This window comes from Drosophila miranda, chromosome 4 (genome assembly GCF_003369915.1).
Source record: "Drosophila miranda strain MSH22 chromosome 4, D.miranda_PacBio2.1, whole genome shotgun sequence".
In the NCBI taxonomy this organism is placed as follows: Eukaryota; Metazoa; Arthropoda; class Insecta; order Diptera; family Drosophilidae; genus Drosophila; species Drosophila miranda.
Genome location: NC_046677.1, coordinates 9741384 through 9762228, shown reverse-complemented (window position 1 = coordinate 9762228; position 20845 = coordinate 9741384). Strand labels below are relative to the sequence as shown.

The 20845-nt window shown below is 39.9% G+C and overlaps 1 protein-coding gene across 8 annotated transcripts in view; it reads right to left on the bottom strand.

Moving 5' to 3' along the window:
* LOC108162108 (tyrosine-protein phosphatase Lar) overlaps positions 1-20845 on the bottom strand; it is a 160694-nt gene that overhangs the window by 108435 nt on the left and 31414 nt on the right. For all 8 annotated transcript variants that reach the window (XM_033393463.1, XM_033393464.1, XM_033393466.1 and 5 more), the window contains exon 3: positions 12043-12372. In XM_033393463.1, the coding sequence (XP_033249354.1) occupies positions 12043-12139 (97 nt within the window). In that variant the 5' untranslated portion in view covers positions 12140-12372. The remainder of the gene's footprint in view (positions 1-12042; positions 12373-20845) is intronic.

The following is a 20845-nucleotide window of genomic DNA, read 5'->3' as shown; positions in this document are numbered from 1 at the left end:
TTTTGCTATTGACACTTGGCCAAAAGCAAAGATGGCTTTTAAGTTCTTTCCCTCCTTCTGCATCTTCATCTGCCTCCTTTTTCTCTTCTGTTCTTTCTTTTTTGTTTTAATTGAAAGTCCTCTTTTGCGGGGTTTCCTGATTAGGTTTATTAATAGGCCAGGCATCAGGAAAGCAGGCAGGCAGGCAGTCAGGCATCAGCCAGTGTGGTGTTAAGACAAGTTCCAGTCGGTTGATTATAATGAGTGGAAATTTGGTGTTAATGATGGGATAATTCTGGTCTTGAGGTTGGGTGTTTGACGATTCATGTTGGAGGCGAACATCTGCAAAGGTTTTTGGTAGCTTTCAGAATCCTTTATAGCGAATATAATGGATCTTTGACGATGAATACGGAGTCAAAGCCCAAAGGCATAAATGTGCCGAGGGGCACTGCTGCATGACGCGTGACACGTGTAACATGCAGTTAAAGTATAGAAATTGCCTCTCAAATAGGTACAGATCTCTACTGTTAAGAATAATATGTATTTTTCAGAATTAAGATCTTAAACAAATATTGTTGGCAGAAATAGGTGCAGTTTCCCTAGTATTTTAGGAGTTTTAAAAAGATAGAAAGGATCTTTAAGGAGATTGTCATCGAAAAAATTAAAAAGTTATATATTTCGTTTTCTATTATTGATTTCTTTTCAACTATATACCTATTTCAGAACTCCCTAGAAATCATTACGATAATTTGAATCAATTCATTGAAGGCACCTAAATTTTAAAGAACTTTTAACTACCTTTGTATCTGCAGTTTTACTCCAAACTAATCCCCAAAAAGCTCATTTAATCCGAAGGTCGAAAGGCACTCACAAAAGTACAAAAGTGAACCATTAACAGATCTGCAGAAACTGCTTTCCAATTAGGATTTGCAGCTAACAAAAGTCAAAACCTATCTTAGAAACACAAAACCTCTTCAATATTTACTACAAATTGTGGGCCTGCAGTTTTGTGAACAATAAACAGAACGTTTTAGTGTTCAGCAAACCATTTAAAAGACCCGCAAAACATGAGTTCTGTTTTGTATCTTTAAAATCCTAGCCGGTCGAACCAGTGAAAATTCATTCACTCAGGGAAAGAGAGACCGAGCCCGGGTCCGAGCCCGAGAGAGAGGCATATTTGCCTACATCGGCATAATTTGAAATTAGTGCACTCAATGGCTATGGGTTTCTCTACTTTTCCGACATTTTCCGGCCTGCATATTTACACAGTAGGAACAAGGAGAGAGAGGGGGGACAGGGAGGTGCTACCAGCACCAGCTGCTTCAGCTAAAAATGCAAAAATGCTTACGCTGGCCACCAATTTTTCGTTGGCCAGTCGTTCCAGCAGGATTTTGTGTGTGGGCGAGCATCAACTTCTGCAAATGCAGCTTCCGGACAAAATCCAACAGGAATATAGAGGAGAGTGAGATGGAGATGGATCCCAGTGCCAGAGATAGCAGCACCTAAAGGAGTACCTCTACTACCGACTACCACTGCAAAATGCAACGAAAAGCGCATTTTGGCTGCGAATTTAAAGTTTTTCTGCTGCTGCATAAGTTAAGGCGTGGGCGCTGGGAGCATGAAAAATGCCCCTAATGCTTTGACATTTTCCTCGTTCTACCTCAGTCGCTGTCGCTGTCGCTGTCTCTGTCTCTGTCTTAGCCTGTCTGTCTCTGTCTCTCTCCCTCTCTCTCTCTCTGTTGTTGCGGAAAGTGCGGCCTGCCCCTGAAATGGCAAGGGCGTAAAATTGCCGTAACATGACAGCGAACAACTTGGCCAAAAGGTAACTCAAAACGCGCTACAAACACGCACCACCCCACACCACCACCACCACCACCGCACCCAAGAACCCACCATTTCTGCCTAATGTACTCTCCTCTCCAACGCTGTGTTTGTGTGTGTTGACGATATATATATATAAGTGCATATATCTACTACTATATACTATGTAAAGCAACGAAGAATGCCAAGGGTGAGAGAGAGAGCCTTTATCAGTGCGCGTTAGAAGAAACTTTTTTATAATGTGTGGAAAAAAACTTGCATAAAAAATAAAGCACAAGAAAGTCTGCAAAAAATCTAAGGAAAAAACTGTCAACTTTTCTTTCGACTTACGAAAGAGTGTTTCTGGAAAATTATGCCATATTTTCAAAGGTTTTTGCAGTATTTACTTGATAATAAAGGAACCAGCGATAGATTTAAGGTGAAATTTAGCACACGGGGATTAGGAGCTAAAAGCAGCTTTATAAAATCCTTTTTACTCTTATAAATTCATGTAAATCACCCACACTTGTGTAAATTAAAAATATCCCAAATAAAGTGTTTCTTATAAATATAAAATAAAATAAAATCCTTTGTTAGGGCTCACCTCCATTCAAAAACGAGTTTGTTCAAAAATCAATACTGTTTCCTGGATATTTATAATCCATTCTCTGGTTTTACGCTTGTCAAAAACCTCTCCTAGTGCATTCCTACATTCTATACTTAAATTTACACAAAAGTCTCCCAGTGTTCCTTAGCAAAAAATTCTAATTGACAATCGTTCAGTTCTATGGTAATTTTTCCCCCCAAACGAGTCTCCAGGGTATCATTATCTTCGGCTTCTTTTGAGGCACTCTCTCCTGCCGCTCTCTTATATTTTTTTCTATATTATTTATGCATTTTACTCTCGGTTGGAGCTGCTACTGCTACTGCTGCTGTTGGCTTTTAATAGTTCTGCATGTGTGTGCACCACACTACCACTCTCACACTCTCCCACTGCTCCACACTCTTCGCGCTTCACTCTCTTTTCGTGTTTACCACATTGAAAAGTTTTCTTTGCAAAGTGCTTGGTACATACAAGCGCGCGCAAATATGCCAAAAAATATGCTACACAAAAATCGCTCAAGTGCAAAGTTTTAACAATTGAAAAGTTCGTATGAACAAAAATATATATGGAGCTGAGTATAGAAAACAAAAAATTGGGCGCCAGCATAGAAGAAGAAATTCTTTCTCCACAAAGTAGTTAACACACACACAGAAAGTGTGCGGACTGTCAAAGGGGTTGAGCGAGAGAGAGAGAGTGTCAAGGATATAAAGGTGTAGATGTGCAAGTACTTCAAAAACTTTTGGCTCCAATTTGTGTGAATAACCAGCAACCAGCTGTTCAAAGAGCCGAAAGGACAGGTGCTCTTTGTCCATCGTTAAAAAACCATTCTGCGTCTCTTCATCAAAGAAACATTCATCATTTGAAATCTGTTTAAGTCTTAAACTATTATCCTTTTTGGAAAGCTTAAACAAAAGCGACAACACTTTAGCTCTGTTTATTCTTTAAATTTCCCCCACACCAAAAACCATATCAAATTCAAAGGTTTAGACAGCATACAAAAAGGAAAACAGAAAACAAAGGAGGAAGATCGGAATGAAGGAGTGAAGAAGTGAAGGAAAATGCCACTAAAAACAAACTATGCAAGCTTTTTCGCCATTTTCTCCTCCTTTCCCTCTGTGCCAGTGGCCTGCGAAGAAGGAAAGTCTTTCTTTCTTTCAGTATTTTCTGTGTGATTTTTTCAGTGCCTGCGTTTCATTCAGAGGTCCTGTGGAGCCACCTTTCCAGAGCAATGAGGTGTGAATATGAACAGTCGGCAATTGTCTGACGGTTCTGTCTTTGTAGTTGTTGCTTTTCTTATCCACACACCTATGGCCAAACAGGAGCGTCGTCAAAAGGGGATATAGATGCCACTTTGACTGACAGAATATATTTTCTACTGCAATTTTCTGTATGTTTCTGATTAAAATATGTAGGATGGTCCAATGGATTTTTTTTAATACAATTCGATTTATACTTTCCTTGATAGATTACTTTATTTTATTATTTATTTATTTTATTATTTATTTATTTTATTATTTATTTATTTTATTATTTATTTATTTAACGTATTTTACAGATATATATATAATTATTTTAGCTTTGAACTTATTAAACTTATTCCAATTGAATATTAACCCTAATAATGCGATAAATTCTTGGCCAATTTTCTATCTTTTAATATTCTTGCAACAATCCCCCTCTACGCATCTGCCAACAGGTTGGATGAAAGAACAGAAGGACGTGGGACATGGGACTGTGGACATATTTTTGCCTTGGCTGAGGTGTATTTTAGTACAGTTACCCCTCTTCAGCATAGCCAGCCTCTGCGGCTGTGCCTGTCTGTCTCTGGGGCCTGTGTGTGTGTGTAAAACAAATATCACACTAAGGCGAAACCAAATCAAATGTAAAACCATCTGTATGTGTGTGCTTGTGTGTCTGCTTTGTGGTCGTCTCTCTCTCTCTCCGTGTGGCATGCCTCTGACATGGGCAACACACACCTTTCGTAGAAATCCAACAATGTCAACTATGCCACACACAAAAGCGACAATGCTGTTGCTTTGTCTGACTGAAAGCGAGGAAGAGTGGCCGAGAGAGAGGGTGACAGGGGTAGAGAAAGTCGAGAGAAAGTAGTGCGGACTGTTGCCTGCCTTCTTCTGGCTTGTTGCTGCTTTACAAAAAAAACAAAATAGTCGCTTACTTTACCTTCCACATTGTTGCCAGACTTCCCAGCGTTCCATTTTCTCCACTCTCTTAACTCCGTTTGTACCCAATTGTTGCTCTCTTTTTGCTCTGTTTTTACCCAATTGTTGCTCTTTTTTGCAGTTCTTTTACTCCCCTTTCCTCATTTATTTTTCTCCTATTTTACTCATTTATTCCACACTTTTTCTCCCATTTTACTTCCTTTTTTTCCTTTTCCTCACTTATTTCTTTTATTCGTCGGGTCTTTTATTATAATTTGTTTTGGTTTTTCATGCTTTTCATTTGCGTGGCTCACTTTTCTGTGCCCTGTTACTCATTTTTCCACTTTTCCACCTTAAAGCAGTTGAAATAATGACATTAAAATGGACATTACCATACAAACTTACAAAAAACGAAAGGCACACGTGACCGAAGCTTGAGATACTCTTCGAAGACTCATTTTTCTTAAATATTCCTCTATATTTCGTGCAGAAAACTACAGATAATATCTACATCCATTAGACCCTTGATTCTAATCGAATCATTAGAACTTACTTGACTTTCACACATCATCATACCCTCTTCTAGAATCTAGAGTATATCAAAATCCTAGATTTTCCAGCGCGTGCCGTTTTAACCCCTTGGCGTGTGCCCCATAAAAAAAGAAAAGAAAAACAAAACAAAAAAAAGGAAAGCCAGACCAGACCAAACCAAACCCCAAAATGAAACCCACAACAACATGCAAATCAGCAGCCAGACCATAACTACAACTACTTCAATTTTATGAGCTCCAGGAGCTCCCAAATGCTGGCCTCAAGCCCCCGACCGCACCGCACCGCACCGCCAGCCACCCCGCAGCCATTGACAATTATTAGAACACGCCCCTTGTCGTGCTCATAAATTTTGTAATTATTCCCCTGCGTGCGGCAGGGCAGGAAAACCACCAGCAAAAACAACAGCTTTGAGCCAAAACACACGCATGTCTCAAAGGAAAAGTCGTGTGGAGATGAGTTAAGATCGGAACTGGAACGAATTTATGGCTAATAATATTAAAGGGTAGTGCAATAAATAAGAGGGCTTGAGAGGCCTAAGAGTATACGAAATTTATGTGAAAAATTGTAACTTTATTTAATTGAAAACTTGGGTAAAATGGGAAAGAGAAATGCAATAAATTCTAGCATAAAAATATGGAAATAAACAAGTTGAATTGAAGATTATTTAAATATTTTGCCTACCCACAGACATTTCTCTATACATTTATAATCATTCAAATGTAGGCCTAACCTTTAAACTAAATTTGTAAAAAAAATCCAGAAAGAATCAATACCAAAAAGAGGAAAAACTTTTCGTTGAGACACCCCTGAAAATTAAGCAATAAATATTTTATTTCCTGCTTCCCCTAACTCTATAATTGATTAAATTACCTCCCCAGTGGCTTAAAAAACTCGGGAAATATTTATGAAAAATTTAAACACACAATCGGACAGTCGGAAGCCAAAATCTTGCCAGAAAGATGGAACATTTAAGCTAAAAGCTTGCGGAGCACAGTATTCGCTGGGGGTACTCGTCGCAGTGCAGCCATAAACATTAATTAAAAGTTTTGACCCTTTTTTTGTGCCCCGCTTTTGGTGCTTCAGGGGCTCATCAGCTGCAATATTCATGCAACACACACACACCGCACCGCACAACTACAATAAAATGCACTCAAATTGTTGCAGCGGGAGAATCAAGAGAGAATAGGAGTAACAGAATAACAGCGAAAGGGACAGAGTAACGGAACCAGTGAAAGTCGAGCTTCATGTGCCTTAGTGGCATTATTTGCACGTAGGCCGCTGCTCACCAAAAATTACAAGTTAAGCATTTTTCTGGCCATAGCAAACACTCACACCACAGGATTCGGGGCATGCACTCACACACACTCCCCTGCCCTTCCATCTCCACTCGTTACGGTCCACACACTCACATGACTCATGAATCATTTAGCACACACTCAGGCGGCAAAAACTTTTCTTTTTTTCTCGGAAACCTCTTAAAAGAGACAGGGTATAATGGTATCGGTGATATGTTTGTAACGCAGGAAAAGTGTCATTCTTTTGGTAGAAGAAGAACGGTTTTGGGGTTTTAAATTTCAGAGAAATGCCTTGGAATCCCCTCAAAATCTTTTGACTTTCTTTAGAGAGGGAGAGAAAGAGAGGGACTGCGTTTAAGGGTGGGTTTTTATGTCTTTGAAATCCAAGAGAGATTTTCTGCAGTTCTGGAACCTGAAACAGCCTGAAGACTGCGTTTAAGGGTGGGTTCTTACCTCTTGAATCCAAGAGAGATCCTCTGGAGATCTGTAACCTGAAAAAGGCTGAAGCATCTGTAGTCCTAAAAGTGAAAATATTCTTTTTTAGAAACTCCTCGAAGTTTTTCAAATCTCCTCCAATTCCAGGGTATCTCCCTCGTCACTACACCCGTTTAAAGCCTATCCTTACATCTTTTTTTGGTTTGTAACATTTACATTGTTTGCCGCGAAAATTTTCAGTTTTTCAACAAGTTTTTTGGAGCATTTTTTGGATATCCGACATGGACATATGGCCAGGACATTGTCATTGTGTTTTGAGTGGAAATGTCCTGTGCCTGCCATCCCACTTTCTCTGGTGCTGTGTGTGTGTGTGTGTGTGGCATACTTTGAAACGTCAGCAGCCGTTCGGGCAGTAAAAACAAATAGACAAGTGACAAATTTCAGCCAAAAAAAACACACACACACACACAAACGAGAGAGCGAGAGAGCCAGTGGCAAGACCGAAGCCAACCAAGCATTAAATTAACATTTTTTCTAATTAAACTCTCTGGCCGGAGAGCCAAAAGTGGTCTGCCAGTTGAGAGGAAAATGCAAAGATTTGCATAAACTGATTGTTTCGATAAAAAAAAAAAGAAAAGTTAAAGGTTGACATTTAACTTGGAGAAAATTAGAGCTTTGGAAATTAGAGCGGAAAAGTCAAGTACTATATAAAGGTGTATTCCGCCTTTGGAAAGAATTAAAAGTTTTATTTGCGATGAAACTTCAAGGTGTTTGGTAGTTTTACTCGTAAGAAGTGCCAGACTTACGGAAGTTGAATGAGAATTTCGAAAGGGTAGCACAGGAAAATAAGAAGTATCTCCAAGCCCCAAACGTAGAGGCGCATATATTTAATAATAATCCTGCTCTCCACGCACTCTTCTACTACTCTTACGGCAGAGCAATAAAACAAGTCAAGGACTCCGCCTCTGGCCGGGGTAACGCCCATCAATTGTTCTGTCCTGGCAAATGACGATATGGCAAATGCGTATGCCCTTTGTTAATGCCCCGCATATCATTATATTAGCAAACATTTCAGATAGAATGTACTCGTCTACACTGCTCAACAATAATAATGCCCCAACATTTATCACGGGTTTTTTTGTCTACACTTTTTCTGGACAAGTGACCGACTAAAGTGGCTCTAAAATTTCAGTGCCCAAATGAGTGGAGAAACTCCTCCCATGCCCGAGTGGGAGGGGGGGCTTTGGGTTTCGCCACTGCCAAAGAGTACAACTGAAGAAAGGAAAGAACGAAGGAAAGATAAATAAATGTGCATGAGGCGGAGGCAGGGCAACAACAAAGAGCAAAATGCCATAAATCTAAATAACAAATTTTTACGAGAAACGAGACCATAAATAAGATGTTTGTTGGTCTGCGGCCTAGCGCAAAAATAGTGTGGAAAAAAGAGCTCCACTCCACTCCACATTTCTGCCCCACCAGACATTTCCCAGAGGCTGCAACAATTCATGAGAGTTCTGTTAATTTAATATTATTACTTTTCATTACAACACAAGGCCTTCCGACCCGCGACCCACAACCCACGGCCGCTGAGCCCCGCTCTAATGGCTGGAACAAAATGTTGTTAGTTTTTTTCGGTTCTTTTGGTTATATTTATTTCTTTGGGGGCACCGGAAGGTCTCCTCCCAAAAATGTCAACACATTAATGCGGAGACCGGAGACGGACGCCTGCAGATAAATCAACATTTATCTGCGGCCATTCCGAGTGACAATTGAAAATGACCGAAAGGACCTCTCCGACGTCTATATCTTTCGGCTAATTGCGCTCCATTAAAGTTGTGAAATGTATTTTTGTCCCAAGGACAGGCTCGTATTTATAAGTGTTGCAATCAAAAATAAACCAATTTTTAATGCTAATAAGAGAAATATGGGCTGATAAATGTAGGCTAAGAAATTTCGGCTGAGAAATGTTGATGGAAGTCATAAATAAAATGAGTATGAAATTGGGAAAGTGGAGAAAGAACTTTCGAATTTCTAAAATACATAAATGATTTTTTATTTAACTATTTTATATTATTTTGTATATTTTTTCATTTTTTGAATATTTTTTTTATTAAAATTGGGAAATTAAAAAAATAATATTTTATATTATTTTTTATTTTTTTTATATTTTTTTTATATTTTTTTATATTTTTTCAAATATTATTATTTAAAATAAAGGCACACAAAAAACTAGAGGGTTCTGCATTATTTCTCTACATTTATGATGAAAATATGTACTCATCAAAGAGACATCTATCTCATTAAAGGATAATCCCTGAAATAAGCGTTATAAACCCGTAAAATTTAACCTAATTCCACCTTTAACCCAGTCCAAAACTTTATCCTACAAAGAAACTATTGATTTATGATTGCTTTTGCCCCTGGTTTCCCCTCTGCTTTCTATGGATTGATCACACACGTATTCTCCTCGACTGTTTAATTACTTTGCGCTAAAGCGAACTCAATCAAGCCGAAAGTTATCAATTTCGGATTACTCCTACTTTCACCTCCCCCCTGCCCTGCTCCATCCACGGAAAAACAAACAGGAGGTAGGCGAATCGTGGCATCGACTTTAACCATATTTCATCCCAGACACTCCAGGAGCCCCATACCCCACCCCCTCGACCGTAAAACTTGCGGCTCGTATGATGGCAAAACTTTTGCTATATGTTAATTATGGCTACGGCATTTATTTAAGGCTTAATACAGCATATACCCATGTACATATATCGTAGTTTCCTGATGTTTCACTCTTAGTTTTTCCTGGTTTTTGTACAGAGCGATTTTGCCTACTCCTGGCTTTGGTTAGCGATTTTCCTCCTGGACAGACGCTTGCTCGCTCTGACGTTTTGCTGTTCCACATTCACATTTCTGTTCTGTGTTTTTTCCCGTCCGCGCATTCCCTGTCTAAACGAAAACTTTTCAAATTATCGTAGCATTAAGTTTTCCTCTTTTTTTTCTGTGCCTTTTTTTGCTGTCGAGTGAAGTGGCACGGGAAGCGGGAGAGAATCGGTGTGGATTGGAGTCTGGAGTTGTGGCAAATTAATTAAAACTTGTTGCAAAAATGAGTTCGTTCCCAAAAATATTATTTCGAGGCTCGACAGAAGAAAAAGAGAGTCGCGACAGTCGAGTGTTGAGTCGATTCTGGTGGACTGTCGACAATTGTCGAGGAAGCGGGAACTTTTGTGTCATAATTTTCCACACAGGACAAATTAGCCGGCTTAAATGGGTTGCTGGCGGGACTGCCGGCAGCAGCACGAAAAAAACCCAACAAGTACCAGAGGCCGTTCGGTCGGGATGGGCCCCAAAAACCATTTACATGGCAAACAGCAAACAGTTTTGCATATGTTTTTAGACACTACTTTCCCCCGCCTGTCTGCCGGCAGCAATGTTGTCCAACAGTTTGTCGGTCTGTCAACGCCCGAGGAGCTTTGGTCCCCAAAACAGTACAGCGCGGGGGGAAACGGCGGGACAGAGCAGAAAGGAGAAAAAAAGAGAATGAAAGAGCCGCAACCCGCAACGAGTTGTACAAACATTTCACGCGGCAAAGTGCCGCATAAATTTCAATTTAATGCCACATACACAAAAAGAGGTGCGACAAACTGCAACTGCAGGGGCACCAGCAGCGGCAGCAGCAACAAAAAACATCCGAATGAAGGGCTACCCATTGGGGCTCGAAGCATTAGATACCCTTGCAGATCAATGCATCAAAGGGTGAGTGGATTAAGTGATAGAAAACTCCTACCTGAGCCAAAAAACTCGTATTTCCTAAAAGAACTGAAAGGATTAGCGCACCATGCAGCAGTGCCGCTCGGTCGCTTTACGTTTCTGCTAGGAACCAGCTTTTAGGAACTTGAAAGATTCTTTTCTTTTCCCTGCGGTGACACGATGTCACGCATCATGCAGCACCGTCCCTCGGTCGGGGATGGGTTTTTCTACAAGTACTCGAATAATCATCTCCTATTCCTATAGTTATGCAGCAGAGCCCCTCGGTTGGTCTGCTTTTCTGGCCTACAGCCTGTTGCTATATCCTCTATAAAACCACAAATAGTACCCTCTACTTCCAGGGTATGGGGAAAAAAAATGAAGCAAAAACAGAGAAAATACATCAAGCAGGATGTGCAATGTTTGCGTTGCCTTGTTTTTCTGACTCCCTCTCTCTCTCTGTCGCCCTGCAGCTTGTTTATCACTACAGCCCCAATGCAACCATCCCCATCCCCAAACCAAATGAAATGAAGCGTCTATGAAAGGTAAGTGCCATCCATAGAGAGTGGTGGCAGGAGCCCGGGACGCCCAGCAGGCAAGAGGAGGCAGAGCATAGGTAGGAGGAGGCCCGACACTTTCACAAAAGGCCTTGGTGCAAAAATATGAGGCACATTTGACTGCAATTCTGAAATGTCAACACTTTGATTGTTATTTGTTCTACCAGGTTTTTTTTTCCTCTCATTTCCTTTCTTTCTTTTTAAGTGAGAAAAGTGTTCCGCCCCAGAGTGTGGAATGGACTTGATTTAGAGATGGCATTTGGGGGTGGCTGGTAATTGAATGCAAAAGGTCAATTATGTCGGGGATGGAATATCCAGACAACATGCCAAGGAAATGGAAAGGCAGAGGAAATGCTGAAAAATCCTTGAACATCTGCAGTCTTTTACAGTGCTACGAAACGCCCAGCCACTGAATTCTCAGTAGTGTTGCACAATATTGTCTTGGCCACCTTTCTCTTCGTTTCTAACTTTTGTAATAACATTTTGAGACTTATATTATTTGTTCTAAAACAATATATAACTGGAAAACAATTTACTTGTAATTTTCTGTACTTTTTCCTCAATTTTAATTACTTTAAAATCCACTTTGCTCCTCCAAGTAGTTGCCTTTCCAACTAATTTGACTCTCGACTGATAAAAAAAATTCCCTTTTATTGAAAATGCTTGAGCTGAATAAATGTTATATCCACTCGGTTAATTTCAGACACTTGAGAAGGCGCAACTTTCAAGCTGAAATCCCAAGTAAAACTCAACTCATCTTCAAAAAGTTGAAGCAGGAATCCTCCTGCTGCACCGAAAGTTCCCCGAAAATGAAGAGCGTTGAAAACTTAACGTAAACTTAGCCGTTAACTTGCGTGTAAAAGTGGCTCTACGATAAAATGATCAAGTGGATAATATTCTTATACAGTAGTACTTACGGACTGCATCGACGATTGCGGGCGTCCAGTGGAGCAACAACAACGCTAGGAGGCTGGATGCTGCAACAAAATTGGATGCTGCCATCTGCAGACCCATTATATCTATGATCTGTGTCGATGTGTGTGTTTCGGGGGTGATTCGTGGGTGGAGGGGGTTTCAAGAGGCCAAGCGACAGTCGATTACAACAACGATAGTTTTTAATTTCGATTATTTACACAGCTTATCTGCCTGTCGCTGTCTCTGTCTCTGTCGCAGTCAGACTTACTCTATTGCTGACGATGGACACCCACTGCCTTGCTCACTCTCACTCACTCGGTGTCTTTCTTTCGCTGGAGAGAGAGATGGCAGATGGTACACACAGCAGACGATTGCAGGGTTGCAGGGGATATGTTTTCGGGTTTTGAGGAAGAAGAAAGAGTGTGTGGTGTAGGGGAGTGTTTAGTGTGTTTAAGTTGTTGAGGTTTTTTTGTTTCGTTTCAAATATTCAATACAATCGTTTCAATCGTTTGTTAAATACATTTTCGCAAGCCGAAAATCATCGGATATAACAAGATGTGTTAGTAAATGCGATGTCATCATCATTATTGGCATGATAGCAACATTTGATGGAATTATTGTAAATGTTGTCACGCCAAATGATGCGATTGTTGTTTCAGTTGCAGTTCCATTTGTTGTTGCAGATCACACATATTGATTGATTGTTGTTGTCGGTTGTTGGTTGTTGTTTGGGGTTTACAGTTGCATCGCAGTTATCATCGTATTGTGGATGATATTCACATGTGGAGGGAAGCTGTTGTTACTTATATGACCATATAGACTTTTACCTGGCTTATACTTGAACTTAAATACTTAAATAACTCTTAAAGAACTACAAGATATATGTATATGTATAGTTTCCATTGATTTATCAAATAAATTCAGAGATATGCAGTTTCTTATTGATTTATTTTTTGAGTTGCGATTCAAGTTCCAGTTCCTGCGGAGGAAAAAGAACGATTGTCAAGGTTAAAAGTCTGTGGACCTCAGGCTGAGATTCTCAGAGACCTTTGTGTGTGGTTTTGAGGAGGAAAATCTGTGACTTGTTCAAGACAACTAATCAAAATTCAATTATCACTCGATTCGTAAGTACAAAATTAAAATTTTTAGTGTTTCACAGGATAATCCTCTTACCAACACTAAAACAGTGTTGGAAAACACTTCTAAGCATATGTTTCACAGGAATATAATCTTAAGCGACAGATATATCAATCATTTTTCAGTGTTGCAAAGGCTACTCCTCTAACCAACACTTAAATAGTGTTGGAAAAAAGACTTCTATGCATGCAATGACAAATGTAGCTGTAGCATTCGGTTAGCAAAATCAGGCAATGTCATGGATTTTTACACATTTCCTACTCTCTTCGGAGCCCTCCCCGAAAGCGCCCTCATTAAGCCAATCACCTAAAAGCTAGTTCCCCCCAAAGGCCAAAGACCACAAGCCAATAATTACAGTAACAGCCATACACTCTCGACAGCAATTAAAAAGTCGGCTTAGCTCAACGAAAAAATCAAACAAAATAGAGAGAAGGGCAACCATTCGGTATAGGCCAACAATTTGCACCTGACGGTAGAATGCTACTTTTGATTTCTTTACCTTTTCTCTCCCATTCTGTCTCTCTCTCTCTCTCTCTCTCTCTCTCTACCCTTTTTTGCATCCACTTTGTTTACATCAACTTATAGACCCACTTAGCACCAAAAAAGAAAAAAAAGAAAAACGGAACCATGACTGCATTCAGGCCCTACTCCTTCAATCTCTACCTATGTGTATGTGTATGTATGTATTCCACAGGCTATACGAGTATATGCACTTGTAAAAATCAATTAAACTTTTCAAGTGAAGTTATAATGGCTGGCGAACCCTTTCCACTTCTCTCCTGTTTCTGGTGCTTTTTTGGACCCTCTCCCTTTCTCTTATGGCTGCACTCCAGCACTCGCTGTTGTCATACTCTCTGCTTCATGGAGGGTATTATGGGATTTACCTTATGGATGCCATGTAAAAAGGATAGGAGTTTCGGTACTTGATAAAATCCTTTGTGTCTTCATAGCAGAAATAATATCGATACCTTTTTATTATCTCATCGTAAAATTATCAGAATCAACGAAGTGCCTTTCGCTTATGGAAACAGTTTTCTTGAGACTAAAAGAAATTCGCTAGAAAAGACTGGGAATCCGTTCGCTTATGTAACATTTTTTCAGCAAGTCAATGTTTTTTACTTTGATTAATCTAAAGCTTCCATTTAAATTAATTATCTTTCAGGGTATCCCAAAGCTTCGACCTTATAAATCTGTATTTTCTTTTCCTGTTTTTGTTGCCTTTCGGCTGGCAGTCAGTCTTCTTATTGTTTTCATAGCCCTCTCGCATTGTTGTTGCAGTTGTCAAAAGTTTTAAAATAATTGGATTTTTTTTATGTGTACGAGTATGTGTGCGATGTATGTGTGTGTGTGCTGTAAGCACAGTACAGCACGAACATTGCAATGTTGAAGACTGCCAGAGAGGAGAAGGAGGGAAGGGATCCAAAAGGTACGGTGACTGGAAGCACCACTCTCTCTCTCTCTCGTCCTGCCCCTCCTTTGCAGGCACTCATTCTATATAAATTAAAATTTTCTTTGTTGCAAAAAGTGGGGGAGGGTCCTCGCGCACTTAATACAGGATTGCCGCAGTCATCGCCATTTGCCATCGTCATCATCATCACCATCGTTTGAGTATTACCCAATTTCCCAGCAGGAAAGTTTTCAACACCAAATCGTAAACGTCAACAGGCAACAACAGGAGTGCATATGGTAGGGCCAAGCCCCAGTCCCTGCCCTGCTGCCCGGCTCTGGCTGTGGCTCTGGGCTGCTAAAACCCCAACCAGACATGACTTCAGACCATGACGAACGTCATGGCCAAAGCGTTATTTAAACAGACAAAAAGGAGGCGTGCAGCCAAATCGACCATTTGAAGTGCCTTCCCGTCACTGGTGGGTCCTCCTTTTCCTTTCTTTTTTCGTCAGACAGTATTTTCTATAGCAACAGCACAGAATAGGAATGCAATTGTTTGAATAGGCTTGAAGGAATGGTACAAGTTGTAGGAATTTGTGGAGAAAACGTGCTCACATATGAAGGAAAATAAAAGAAAAACCTGTGGAGCGAGGGCGAGGATTACTTTGTTGTATCTAAGAAATAAAAGGCAACACATTCTTCTACTAAGTATCACTAAATTCTTTACAATATGCAACAAACTTTACTTATAGATAGCTACGAATATCTCTTGGGAAGAATAGTCTCAGGATAGAGCCCGAAGGAAGTGGTTGTCCCATTAATTATCTCCCCTGCTATCACTCTCCCAGTGAGACTCTAATCACACCTTGTTTATTATTTAAATATTCCTCCATTAACTAGCACCAGATAAATCGATACCTTTTTTATTTTAATGACAATCCAATAGCTTTCTGCGATTTCTGTCTTCGAAATATTTATACGCAATTATTTACACCATTTCCGTTTCTCTTTTTTACAAATAAATCGAATTAAATTAATTCCATCGCTTCCAAAGATATATTATTTTAATGTCATCCATTTATTAGGAAAATTATAAACGAAACAATATTTCACGTATTCTGATTGGCCCTTGAATTACCAAATTTTCCTACCTCAATTCCTGTTTTCCATCAATCAATCTATCTATATATTTAGACATCTATCTACTTTTCTGCACATACGAATATATCCACCCTTATCCCTAACTTTTATCTATTTTTAGATAAAATTATTTAGCACACATGTCATATAAGTTTTTTTTATTTTTTCATTCCAAAAATAAAACGCTCTCTCTGTCTCGTGTGGGGGAAAAACAATTCCCATTTCGATTTCTGCCCGAAAATAAAAGGAAAATTTGTACATCCTTCCCTTCTGCACACAGCTGCTATTTTGTTCAGTCTTTTTTGCTTCTGCTTCTAATAAAAACACTTGACACCAAAAACGGAGGAAAGTTCCTTAAGAAAAGTGGTGCCAGGCATCTCTTTTGGGTTTGAGTTAAGCGAGCAGCAAGCACTGCACTGGCAGAGGCACTGGCACTGGCACTGCTCTGAAGGGGACGAAGGTCCTTGTGAAGCTTTAAGTTCCTTTTTAAAGGACTAGTGTAAAAGTGTATGTTCATATCTATGTATGTCCTGGGGCTATGAATATGACAAAAGAAACAGAGGAAAGGAGAATGAACAGAGAGAAAGAGGATAAGAAATGGAGCAAGGGGGGAAAAGTAGAAAACTTTCCAGTTAAAATTCCATGTTTTTAGAAATTTATTCTCAAGTTTTGTGGTTTATCTTAAAAATTAGGGTCTCGTTTTGATAAATCTTTAAAATAAGGCACAAAATAAATGGCCACAAATTTTTTTTTAAGTAAAGGAAACGTTGAACGGCAAACTAAAAACAAACAAAAAATAGATGACAAAAAAATCCCAAAAACTATCTCAAGTTTCCTCAAAAAATGCAAGGCTTCGAAAGGGTATTTAAACGGAAAGAATCTATGCAATATTTATTCCCCATTCTCAAACATATTTTCCTTCATTTTCCCCCAAATTTTTTGCCATAATTTCACCTTTAAAACGTCTCCACAAAATGAACGTCAAAGTGGTTGACAAACAGCCAAAAACAAAAAAAAAAGCGAATCAAAAAAAAGCAATTGGAAAATGCTTCATTATAAGCGCAGCAGAGAGTGGGCTCTCAAAGAGAAGAGAGAGGAAAACACAGAGCTTTGATGTGCCACTTAAATGATTTCCCATTTCCCGGTACCTTTATTTTGCCCCCCCCCCCCCCCCCCCCCCCCCCCCCCCCCCCCCCCCCGGCGGCCCGGCCACAGAGAAACTGCATTGCCACTCATTCATCGATGGATGGATGGGAGTAAAGAGCATATAACTTGTTGTCAATGGGGCTCCCGTTTCCCCCCGTAACAAGATACTTTTTCTTGAATACTTTCCCGTGCACAAAGCCCACTTAGTGAGACAACAGAAATTAATGAGCTTAGAGGGGGATTTCTCTTTTGAAAAAATGATGCAATTTTAACCCCGTCCTCATAATGCAAGGGGCATGGGCATCTCTCTTGTTCAGGGGAGAACTTTTCAACTTTTTCTTACTTTGCAAAAAATAATAATCCATTGGCTACTTCTAGGCGCCAACTTTTTTCTATTTTTTTCTATTCTTTTATTTTCTATATTATTTTACTTATTTTCTCTTTTTTTCTATTCTTTTCTAGTTTTTTTTTTTCTTTTTTTATATTCTATTCTTTTATTTTCTATTTTATTTATATTTTTTCCCTTTTTTCTATTATTTTCCTATTTATTTTTTCTCTTTTTCTTTAGTTTTTATAATTCATTTTACTTTGGCTTTATTTGCTGGCTTTGTTTTAAAATTTAATCCACTCTTAAAATTGAATTTAAAAACATTTCACATGAAAAAAATTAAACCAGGTAAAAACACCACGCACTCTCACACACAACTGGCTTTTCCTTGAGCGCTTTTCCAAAAGGATTCCCGATTTCCCATTACTGGCCTGAGAACATAACTATGTCAATCTGTTTGGGGCTCTCTCTCTGCAGTCCCATGCCCATGTCCCTTTTCCTCCAAAAATCACTTCACAGCTGCTCCTAAAGCGATTTTAGGCCGCTTCCAATCACAAACACAGATACAAAACCCACACACGCACACTGAAGCAGACAAACACACTCACACACGAAGAGGGTAGGGGAAAACCAACAACAATCAGTGGATGAGAACGTGGCGTTAGTTTCGCACCAAATTGCAGATATCCCTTCCGTTGCCCTCCTTCCGCCTCCAACAGCGGAAAACTCTGCGAAAAATTGCCCAAACGGTTTCGCTTTAAGGAGAGAAACCAAGTCACAGACCCGCAAGGCCTTTCCAAATCGTAAAACTGCAAATGAAAATAGATAAAAAGTATCTATCGCCGGGGTCTCCTCAACAGCAACTTCATTTTGTAAATCAATTGAATTTTCAATTGTGTGTGCGGCCAAAGCCAAAAACTAAACCAAATCCAAGTCCAAGGGAACCCCAACACACAGAAAAAAGGAAGACGAAAAAAAAAGGTAACCATAAAAGTGGAAATAAAGGAAACGACACTATTACAGAGGGGAGGGATATGCGAGAGAAATGGGATAAAGGGTATTTCCCTTGAAATGGTTACAAGGCGCGGCTGGCCTTTGATTAGCTGTCGAAAATCAAATGAAAATTGATCAAAATTATGGACAAAATCTGTGGTCAAATTTACGGGGGAGTATTACAGGGGAAGTTCTTGACAGCAAGGGAGTTGAAAGCCTGAAATACCCTTAAGATCCACTACCCTTAGTAGTAGCTTTCTTGAAGGGAATGGAAATTTTATATAGAAATAAGTTTAAGACTTTTAGGCCTAGTTCCCTTAAGACATATCTCCTTTACATTCCCGATTTTAAAGGAAAAATACACTTTTACGCAGAAGGACGAGTCCCCAAAGAAGAACCCCTACGAAATATCACCTAGAAAGCCCTTATTTCAGAATAAATAGATGGCATATGCCTTTGGAGGTTTTCCTCATATGATTAGTAAGAAAAACTCAAAAAAACCTGCCTCAACAATATTCCGAAAGTGTCCACAGGCCAGAAAAACGTAGAAATATCTCCCTTACAATCCTCCATTTCAAACGAATTATGTTTAAACTATTTATAGAAAAAATCAATTATAAATTAACTTAATTCACAGAAAAACTGTGTCAACAATTCCCCGAATCCATTACGGGCTTATAGGTGAGACTTTTGGCAAGTTACACGCCTATCAAAAGGTGGAAGTGCATGACTTCTTCTGTGAAATTCATCTTTACACAACCCCATCTTAAAGGGATGCCTTCAGAGGCTTCCCTTTCATTGATAATCTCTTACAAAATGTTACAATATTAGAAATCAAAGAAAAATTATAAGAAAACCTAAGTATGTCAACGATTTTTCGATTTTCCAGGTCAAACACACACACAAAGGTACAGCTGCTTCTGCTGCTGCTGAAGATTTTTTTATTCCGTTTTTTTTTTGACAAAGATTTACCATTATGTTTGGAATCCATCTATACGTATATATCGGGGTTACAGTTACAGTTACAGTTGATTTCCTTTTCAGGAGCTGAGGGGGGAAACATTAGCCTAGGTTTCACCGTCGAACCATTAACCGGCTTGCGGCACAACACACACGCACATGTACAAAAGACATTATGGGGTTAAGTGGTGGCATGGCAGAGGGGGGGAGGCGGGAGGCGTAGAACCGAGGCAAGCCGAAGACTTTGACGATTTCTGCGCGGGGGGTTTACTTCTGGGCGAGGGGCTAATTTCTGGTCAGAAAACACTTTTTGCCGGTTCGGGCATTTCCTTTTTTCTTCTTAATTTTTTATAAAGATTTCGTTTCACTTTTGTTATATATTTTTTACAGATTTTTCTTCAATTTTACATATATTTTTTTTTATTTGGTTGTTGTAGCGGTTATGTATTTGTGTTGTTGCTTAATTATCGCACACGGATAGGATGGTTAGGATACGCGCGCTCTCTGTTTCCTTACACCGCTCGTTACATCCTGCCAAATCCCGAAATTGTACTAAATACCGTGGAAAACTTTTACGATTGGCCAAGGCTCTAGAGCATGGCCCCCGTGCTCGTGCTCGTCTTTTCCGCGAGTCCAGTGTGTGCGTCTGTGTGTCGTGCTTTTCCCGAACCCCCGAAGGTAGGACACTCGACTCGTTCGTGTGTGAGGTGAATTTGGCTCCGAGCAGCAGAAGAGCGCACATCATCGGGAAAGCTAACGACAGCCGAAGCTGCAGGAAAGAGCATAAAACCGATGCCCAATGAGTGATGAGAGTAGACTTCCGAAACTCAAACGAAGTCACTCCAGAGGCTGATTTTGAAAGAGAACAAAAATATCACTCGTTTGCTTACTGAATGAGAAACCACTCGAAAACATCTAAGAGCATGGAGCACATTTGTAGCCTGCTATTGAGGCTCGACTTTGCCTGTGAGAGAACCCACTCACGAGTGCATAATGCAAGCTGCAGCTCAATGAGCAAACTGTAGAATGCAACTCAAGAGAAATGCAGCTCAAAAGTTACGCATTAAGTGCCAGGCCCTATGTAAAGTTTAGCTCATTTCAGACCTCAATTCCGGCCCGGAAAAAAGATCCAAGAACTATTTCAGAGCTAAAAAAAAATACTCAAAAAATACTCAAATAAAGTCCATCATACTCTTAGAGTGGAACGGCTTAGAACTGCCTTAAAGGATGAGAATGCAGCCCCACTCAAAGAGGGCTACTAGAGTAGGACGGCTCACTCAAAGATAATTAACAGAAGACGCCAAAAAGGAACAACACTCAAAGCATCCTAGTCCTAAAGTCATTCAAAAGAGAGCGCTTAAGCAGAGTTGAATTTCCGTTAGCTGAAGCGACTCATTCAAGAAGAGCTCGTTGGGCGTCACTCGAAAGAGCCAACAGAGTCAAAACATCTCCTACTAAATCCGCACACTCAAAAAAGAGCTCGGACTGAAGCCAGAACCACTTCGGAGCGCACTCCAAAGGGCAAACAGAATCAAAAGCAGCCTCAGCTAAATCCACTCACTCAGAAAGAAACATAAGAGTAGTAATCCCACAAGCAGAAACCAAAAAGGATTTCCACTCAAAGAGAAACGCACCACAGCAATAAAAATCCCGCAATACAAAGCCTGAAGCCGAAGCCCACTCAAACGTAAAAGAGAGTTACCGTAAGGTACAGC